This window comes from Dreissena polymorpha, chromosome 4, assembly GCF_020536995.1.
Source record: "Dreissena polymorpha isolate Duluth1 chromosome 4, UMN_Dpol_1.0, whole genome shotgun sequence".
In the NCBI taxonomy this organism is placed as follows: Eukaryota; Metazoa; Mollusca; class Bivalvia; order Myida; family Dreissenidae; genus Dreissena; species Dreissena polymorpha.
The window spans coordinates 118,111,843-118,121,936 of record NC_068358.1 but is presented as its reverse complement, the minus strand read 5'-3'; the positions used below and the strand labels follow the sequence as shown (position 1 = coordinate 118,121,936).

Here is a 10,094-nt window from a genome sequence, read left to right as displayed (position 1 = left end):
CATGTGCATGTGCAACACGACGGCGGCGGCCAACATTGGAGGATCTTGCATAGCAAGTAAGTAACTTATTTATAGGATTTGTGTATTGGCTAATATTTACTTGTATTATATGTATTTTCAATAGTAAGAATTATGGTGTTTTTCAAACATTCAATGGTATTTTCTTTCATTCAACCAACTGAAGGGGCAATTTAATTACTTGGTAGAATTGTAGACTCTCAAGTATACGAAGCTTCCAGGAATACGGGGATTGATCTCCAGATCTGCAGAGTCTTCTAAATACACATAGTTTATAACGTGTTTAAATGTTTATAAATACCTCCGATATGAACTTTCAAAACATTCGTTTTGTTTCGAAAGTTTTCAAAATGGTACAACTCAACATTTTAAAACACACTCGGATACTTTGAGATTTGTATACGGTCAAAGCTTGATTAGTAACCAATATACAAAACCTGAGTAATTGAATATTTAACTGGTTTTTTTTCGACCGCCAGCCGGTGCCGTGTTTGGACCATGTGCCAACCACAGCCAATGTCAACTCAATGATCCGAACGCGATATGCATGAATGGGATGTGCATGTGTCAGAGTGGATTCACAAAAGTAGGCTCTCACTGTGTTCGAGGTAATTAAGCATTTCAAAGTTTGTGTTTTCGTCTTCGTTAGACGTTTTATCAATGTAAGAGATAAACGATTGTCTTATCAGTTCTTTGTTTTCGTTGCCAATTTATAGGATTACTTAAAACAAATGTTTGTCTCTAAAGAAGTGAAGCTATGCCTAATTTTCTTAAATCAACGACATTCGGTGTGATAGTTTAATAAATAACTTTTTTTTTTTTTTTTTTTTTTTTAAATAAATAACTTTTATCTCAAGGATCCGATTGTTGTCAAAAATGTGTGTTTGGTGCCGTTGTAAAGTGCTTTGCTGGATGACAACTGACCATTAATAACGTTTTGTTGTCAAACAAGGGTTTTCTCATGCAGATACCATTGCAATTTTACGATATTAATATCCAACATTTTAGAACTTGCTTCTTAACTGAACGTGACATTTCTTAAATATAGAACCTACGGAAGAAAAGCCATACACATTATCAGCAGAAAACTAAATGTTCCATCCATTCGGCACTTACTTTAGAAGTGGCCATTTTCTAAAAAATAATTGAAACTCACAACGACGCTTTTAACCCCATAAAGATGTTCACGGCATTGATGCTGCCTGTAGAAAAATCATTATGTGTGTATAGTAATTACGAAGATAATGTATATAACTGCTTATAATTTTATTTATAAGCCTACAATGGAGTCCAACTAAGTCAGTGTAGGACTAAGGTTTTACGCATGTTAAAACTTGCTTAATGTACAGTTGAAATTGCTATTCTTTCCGTTTTAACCCTGTGCATGCTGGGAAATTTGTAGTCTGCTAAAATGTCGTCTGCTGCATTTCTAAGATTAGCATTTTCGTCGATTTTTTTGTCAAAGAATACTATCAGAATAGCAGACAGTTTGGATCCTGTTTGCAAAGGTCTTCAAAATTCGGTTCCAGCACTGAAAGCGTTAACTAAATATAAGTGTATGAAAACATTTAATTTTGTTTCAACTAATACGATTCTTATTCGGCATTTTCAGAGGTATTGTGCAGAACTTAAATTCAGGTTTTAAAGGAATACAAACGATTTAAATTAAAAAGTGTGACGCTGAATACGATAGTTTGTGCGGCTGCCGAGTTTGATGCACATGCCTTTACTAGACTTATGGCCAAATAAGTTTTTCAAACCAAACATTATGTTATTACTTATTATGATATAGGGTGTAGAATTTGATGCGCGGATCTTGTCAGCCATTGTGTGATCAAAGCCAACAATATGTTTGTAATTATGATTTTTTTGATTTATAAGTAATATTTTAAACTTAATTTTTCTAGGACTTACGATTAAATATATATTTTTGAATGTCTTAGTTGGAAAGTCGTAATAAAACATGTGTTAACTTTTCAGACGGTGCGGACGGTGGAGTTTGTTTGAACAACGCCTGCCCAAATGACATCAACACTGAATGCGTTGGGATGATGTGCATGTGTAAACCTGGCCTCAACAGAGTCAATGGGATTTGCGGCGCAGCATGTAATGCACTATTACTTTGTCTTGTGTGCGTCACTTAGAAGTATTTTGTTGAATACTTCATGAGTTAGGGCCTGTTAGTTTTATCGAGATGTTTAGATAAAAAATCTTGCACGAGAATGAAATTTCGATACAGTGAAGCAATATTTTAAGATGACATGAGTCGTGTTCTGAGAAAACTGGACATAATGCATGTGCGTAAAGTTTCGTCCCAGATTAGCCTGTGCAGTCCGCACAGGCTAATCAGGGACGACACTTACCGCCTAAATTGGATTTTTGCTAAGAAGAGACTTCATTTAAACGAAAAATGTCATAAAAGCGGAAAGTGTCGCCCCTGATTAATTAGCCTGTGCGGACTGCACAGGTTGATTTGGGACTACACTCTTGTACATATAGTGTAAGCAAATAGGGAATCTTGATTCCATGTAACCAAATTTATATTGCAATCTTATATTGTCATCTTGCGATACGTCAATATTTAGACTTTCGCATCGGAATTGTCACACCTTTGAGATTTCGCATACTTGCCGTTCAGATTTTGAATGAGCATGAGCATGCACAAAATCGTTTTGTTTTTTTGAGAATTCATTAATATTCATGTTAGACTGATTTTAAACTTCGTAAAGCTAAAAAGCTCAAATAAGAGTTAGTGTGTGAGACAATAATAAACATTAAAATATTGTTTGGTATACAAAAGAAAAGCTATAAACATCTTTTCGATGTTGTTTCATAACGCAATTGTTAGCAATTTCTCATAAAAAGAAAGAGAAATGTATTTGACGATAAAAAATGCTTTGCTAATATAATACGAATGGTTTACCAAATGCTGAAAAGAAGGCGACGTATTTAAAGCTGTTTATACGTGTTGGTATGTTTTCTCTTATGCATTGTTTAATCCATTTATGCCTAGCGTCTAGAAAAAAGGCCTTGGCAATCAGCGTAGACCCAGATGAGACGCCGCATGATGCGGCGTCTCACCAGGGTCTGCGCTGTTTGCTTAAATTAATTTCTGTAAGAAATATTCTAAATATAGAAATAAATAGACATCCCTAATTTTGGAAATAATTGATCCAATTTAGAAGGATGGGAGTGTCCACTAGGCATAAATGGGTTAATTGTTGTAGCTGGCTCGTCTGGGGCCGCATGTGCCAGCGGGGTATGCTTGGACATAAATGCAAACTGCCTTGGCTCACAATGCACATGTCGACCAGGATTCTCAAGAGTCGCGGGAACGTGCGTACAAGGTAGGTTTTCATAGAAAATATAGTTTAATATAATATGTCCAGACGAATATTGATGTTAAGTATTTAAGGAGATGCTAGACCTACACCATCATCATATAATTTTAATCCTCGATCTGCAATTTGGGCATTTCATTTCATTGGTGTTGATATAACTGTTTATGCGTGATGTTTTACTTTATTTTACAAAACGAAACATAAATTTCATTTTGCTAGGGTATGCGAGACAAATAATACCTTTTTAAATGTCTACGTTGGGAAGTCATTCACAAAATAATGTGTTAACGTTTCAGACGGTAAGGTCGGTGGAAAGTGTGTGAGTACCGCCTGCCCCCAATGATGTCAACGCCCACTGCTCGAACGGGGTGTGCCTGTGCAAAGCTGGCTTCAGCAGAATCGGGGGTCGTGCAGAGCAGGTACTGTTATATAACTGTATCTTTTGTTTTAACATAGAAGTATTTCGTTGAATATTTCGTTGACTACTTCTCATTTTACCAAAGTGAAGACTTTCAGTTTGATGTAACATCAACAGCTCCCAATAGTGTGACCAACGAACTTTTCTTTAAACAGTCGGTCAGCTACATGGTATGTGTTCTGGTGCTTTGATGAATCTCTGCCCTGGGGACAGCAATGCCGTGTGCGAGAACATGGTCTGTGTGTGCAAGCCAGGAACCACTGCCATCGACGGTTCATGCGTACAAGGTGAGTGACGACGTTGTTGTATTGCTATTGCAAGGGATTTGTATCCACGCATACTGCGAAGCTCACCAACACGTACTGTTGGCGGTTAATTAGCATACAATTATAATATTCAAAATGAATCGCTTACGAAATTTGCTTAACCCCAACCTTCGTAGCAAACTGTTTTTGTTGTAAATGCGTCTAGTATTATTTAAGATTGAAATGACAACGTCCGCGCTGTGATTTGACTGGAACCAGTATAGCTGGGTTAAATCCCTGCTTTCATAACCAACCACGTGATGATAGCTTAACCACGCGGTACAATAATGTTACTGTTGTAATTTTTACTTTTTGAATTAAGGTTATTTATTTTATAGTATGAACCTAAATTTATACACTATTTTCAAAATATAAAAGAAAAATGATACTCTATTTCATAATATTGTATTTAAACTAACAAATAAATTCTTCCAAATCTGGAAAGATTTCTTGTTATGCATGTTATATTGGACCGACCATTTATTTCGTATTTGTTTTTACGTAGATGACGCTTGGGAGGAATCTGCGTCACGTCATGTCCTAACGAGAGCAACACTGGTCTGCACGAACGGAACTTCGTCTGTGCGTCGGGTTATACTGAACACAACGGCATGTGCACCAGAAGTAATCATGGCGTTATATATTGAATATTCCATTTCTATTTTTGTCAAATGCACATTAAGCCTATGTTATCAATATGTTCTCTTTAGACATAATTCCAGTTCTATTTTTGTCAAAATGCACATTTAAATCCTATGTTATCAATAGTGTTCTCTTAGGACATTAACTTTAATTTCGCTATTTCGTTAAGAACTTTTTTATTTTATTTTAAATTAACAGTGCTTATTGTGGAAATACCCAAGGATAAAGAATAACGTTTTAAATGTCATTTCAGCCTGCAAATAACAGTTTGGGGGCTATAACATATAAAACACGTATTTTGTATGTTCTTAAATACTACTGTTTATGTGTAGCCGATGTGCAAAAAGGCGCTTGTGATACACATTTTACAGTATAAATATTTTTTCCGAGTTCAAACCTGTGATGTGGTGTTAAACTATTATTCCGTACTTTTTATGTAAATGCACTACATTTAACTGACGCGATGAACCTAGAACCTACAGTCTTACATTTTGTTTTTTTAGACGGTGCTTATGGTGGCATCGCGTCAGTGGCAGGTGTCCAGACACCAGAGGCGCTCCTGCGTGAACGGCTGGTGCGTTTGCAGCTCGAGCCAGTCCAGTACAGAGGCACATGTCCTCGGATCCGAGTCCCTAACCGTCACCATCACCATAAATGAAAGCGTTTGCAAACAGTGTGCGACAGAGTTGAGGAATTCAAATAAGCAAACCTTCAACAAAAAACTCTAAAATGATTCAAGTCTAAGCTGGGTGTTTTCGTTTTCAATATAAATTTTTTTCTTGACGAAAGTGAGTGAAAACTGTTTTAAATTCAAAAGTTTATCTTTTTATTTTTAAGAATCGTGTTCGTCATACCCATCTGAAGCATTCCGAGTGTCACTTATCGACAATGGCACATCCAAAATTTGGGACCAAAAATTATTATTAAGCACGAACATTATATGAAACATCTGAGTTATTTTGAATTCTTACTTGACTGTTTCACACTGCGCCAACCTGTGTAAATAACGGAAAATAAAACTATTATCGGCATGACATTGACATTGTTTGTCATTTTAGATCATGGCAAAATTATGAAGGCGAAAGACTGAAAGTGTATACTTATTGACGTTTTTTGCTGGATTGTGAATGGTTGTAAATAAAACGATTGCAAATTGTGCTTTGTTGGTTTTATCCTATTTGAAATATTATTCAAATTCTATTATCTTGCACTTATTCCGGTTGAAAGTCCTAGTAGTATTTTTTAAAGATACGACCCATTGTCAAATAATTCTTCTCATTTCGTTCTGATAAAATCATTCTATATATGATTGAACATTTAAAAAATAAGTTTGATAAGAAAAAGTGACTATTGATATGTCTAATCTGATAAGTTCGAACCACATTATTTTTAATGGTACCTGATACACGCTGGGTATGCGGATACTTTGATAACAGATGGCACTTCGATACCAGATAACAACAAAAGACACGCGCGAGAAGTTCATCAGGTTTTTTAAGTTATATCATAAAGATTAGTTTTTTAGACAAGGTGCATGGTCGAGTTTATAAATGGTGTATCCTTTTCTATTGCAAAGAAAAACAGCAATGAAAATGGTAGATTTTTCCCCCCAAAATAAAAAATTCGGCCGGAAAACAGCATAAACTGGATGAACAGTATACATTTAACAAAAAAAAACTACTTAGAAATATTGCAAAAACTTTTTTGATATTCCAGCATGTAGAGTAATTACTGTGCTTCAAATACCTGAAAGTTTGAGAGTATTCAATGAAGTTTTAAACGAAAGATAGAGCATGTTTAATAGGTGGTATTCATGAAGTTGCGGATACTTTGATTCCCGATATAGGGCAGTTCGGATAACAGAGACTTTCAACAAATTTGGCATTCTGATAACCGAGTTTTATCTTCTACCTAAAATGCATTTATGTATATTATGGCTATTCTTACCAAACATTTGAAGTACGAATCAATTTGCATTGTCAAGCCCGACACATTGGGAATCTATGCATAACGTAATTACATACACATGTAAAATATAACCAATGGTGTTGTTTGTTTTCAAAAATCTTTAATTTATATAATTAATATTATAAGTGCAAATTTTAAATAAGAATCAAATGCTTATTTCTGAAGCAATATAGTTCAAGTGACGACCGAAAATAATTGTCTAAATTTTAAACTTGTTTTTAAGTGGTAAATTAAGATTGAGAGAATTGAAAATACAACGGATCATGTGGATCAACACGACTTTGTTCAATTGAACTTATAGCAGGACTCTAGATAAGGGGAGCAAGGGGTCTTAAAGCGGCCAATACACCTCATAAAATCCTTTTTTCATTGGCATAGGCGCTCGATGTCAATGACACTGTTTTTTTTTATTTATTTATTTGTTTTTTAGTTACCCGTTGTTTATTATAATGCATACACATACTAAATTAATAAAAATCTTCCGACAAAACGTCTTCTTAAAAAAGACTATGTTCATAGATATTGACAAGGTAAATCACTCGCCATTTTCTAAAGCAACGGAAGTGTGTCATTATGCGTAATTAAAGCACTGTCACCCCGCTCGCTTATTAAAATGCGCGCGCAGGTCGGGAACCTCGCTATTTCTCTATCAACTTTCAGTTTCAACAGAAACATCCACAGACGATGTGATAAATCCTTGTAACTATTGTTTCACTCAATTAATGGGACAATCAACAAAATATATTGTAAATTGCATACACATGAATCATTCCTTACCAATTGTTGAACTTGATTTCGTCTGCCATGGTGATGTCCAGATAAAAAATCAGCACGTCAAAATCAAATCTGGCGCTTAGTGGCTGTAATGTGTATAATGAGCGAGGTTCCCGGCCTCTGAACCTGCACTTTACCTACAAAATCTACTTTACTCCAATTATGAATAATAAAACTGTTATAAAAAAATATTGCATAATCCATGTACCTTCCTGTTCCGAGCACAGGCATTCGGCATTAGCTACTACCCCCCCCCCCCCAGGACAAAAAATTTGTCGAAACAATATTTTTTTATATATATATAATAAAAAAAAAATCGACGAACTTTTTTTGTCATGGGTGGGTAGTAGCTAATGCCGAATGCCTGTGCTTTTACTGCTCACCAACAATATTAAATTTTGTAAGTGACATGGGTTCTAAACGTTATTCTTGACAGTGGTCAAAATTTTTTAATGGTTGACATTCGTATTTCCTAGAATCGTTTACTTCATAATTATCAACACCACCATGCATAAGTTGATGTTTATCATTAACTCAAGTCACATAAATATGAACAAGAATAAAACGTTTTATGAATCTTTCTCTTTCAAGATAGCAAATTGCTCTTTCTTTTAACGACCTATTATGTCAGGTAAAATGTCGGCCATATTTGTTGTAATTTTATTTAGCTTGCGGGTCCTACATTTAGTATTTCATAGCGTATTTATCAATTTTTTGTAGTATTCTGCACATACCCGGATAACGTTCGGAGTGATGGATATGTACGAAATTAGACGATTTTCACGAAGTTCATTAGAGTGCTAATAACTTAACATATAAGCTTCTACATCATATTTATTTACCTCTGAGAGGATAATAAAGAACGATGTAGACACAGCAAAGTTCGACTATTTTGACAGGTGACCGCATTTTACACAAGACACGGAAAAACATTGCAATTTACAGATGAACAATGTCATTGCTAAATTATTTAAGTGCAAGAAATTAAAGGAAGAAATGTATGGGAGACTAAAATTAATACTGTAAATTATTTGTGAGAGATGAAATAAAAGTTGATAGTGTAATTTAAGAAAATTGAATATGCAGTTAAGTGATAAAAACAATATTTACAGTTTAAACATGGTGGGATAAGTTAAGTGCAATCGGCATAAAATTCTTTAAAAAAATCTTTGCCCCTTACGCTACATATACTCTGAATGTATTACACCTACCGATTGTGAATTCACCGACGTCGACGTCCCCTGACATGCCTGAGTTGGCTGAACTTCTTCCACATGCACATCACGTGTTCTTAGTTTTGTTTGAAACCGATGCCGGTCCCCGATCGTTTCTATTCCTAACCTAATCAGGTCGTTGTCGGTTAATTTTTGCGCAATGTCATCATCAATTCTTTCTCGTAAAAAATTGTCCATTAAATTGTTCAAATTCATCTCATGTAACGCTTTTTTCAACATTACATTTTGAATTGAACCGCAATGTTACCGTCTAGCATAAACTGATTACGTCATACGCAGCACGCGCCCTTCACGTGATCTTTGACAAGAACCGAGTGTTCCGAATGAAAATAACGACAACTTACATCATAGCAAATGAAAGCACATCATGTTAGATAAACTTACAGGATAGTACAACAACCACATATCATACCGTAATAAGCATTTAGCACACCATTTAAAACTCATAGGACAATAGGTAAAGCCACAACACAATAGGCAACTATAGAGAGCACACAGCATAACAGCACAAGCACACAGAACACTTCCACAAGCAAACAGCACACACTCACAAACACATTGCATATCATCACAAACACACAGCATACCATCACAAATACACAGCATACCATCACAAACACATAGTATACCATCACAAACACACAGCATACCATCAAAAACACATATCATACCATCACAAGCAAACAGCATACCATCACAAACACACAAGATAACATCGCAAACACACAGCATACCATCACAAACACACAGCGTACCATTACAATCACATAGCATACCATCAGAAACAATCAGCATACTATCACAAACACACACCATACCATTATAAACACTTAGCATACGATCACAAACCCACAGCGTACCGTCACAAACACAAAGCATACCATCGTAAACACACAGCACACTATTGCAAACACAGCAGACTATTGCAAACCACAGTATATCATGACAAACACACAGCAGACTATTGCAAACCACAGTATATCATGACAAACACACAGCATACCATCACAAACACACGGTATACAAAAACAAACACACATCATGCAATGGCAATCACCCATCATACTATTATTAGCACATATCATATAATTTAAACCCACATCATTTCTGTGAAACACACAGAATACCATCACAAACACAAAGCGTACCATCACAAAAAAATCATCAAACCATTACAATACACACCATATCATGACAAACCCATAGCATACCATGACCAACCCACGTCAGACTATGGCAAACACACAGCATATCATCACAAACACACAGCATATCATCACAAACACACAGCATACCATCGCAAACACACATTATACCATCACAAACACACAGCATACTATGGCAAGCACACAGCATACTATTATAAACACATATCATATGATTTAAGCCCACA

General features: G+C 35.5%; 1 protein-coding gene across 1 annotated transcript in view; it reads left to right on the top strand.

Moving 5' to 3' along the window:
* Positions 1 to 505: 505 nt before the first annotated feature.
* LOC127879635 (tenascin-like) overlaps positions 506 to 10,094 on the top strand; it is a 29,005-nt gene continuing 19,416 nt past the window's right edge. Inside the window, exon 1 of the mRNA XM_052426608.1 lies at positions 506 to 626. Coding sequence (XP_052282568.1) covers positions 566 to 626 — 61 coding nt within the window. The 5' untranslated portion in view covers positions 506 to 565. The remainder of the gene's footprint in view (positions 627 to 10,094) is intronic.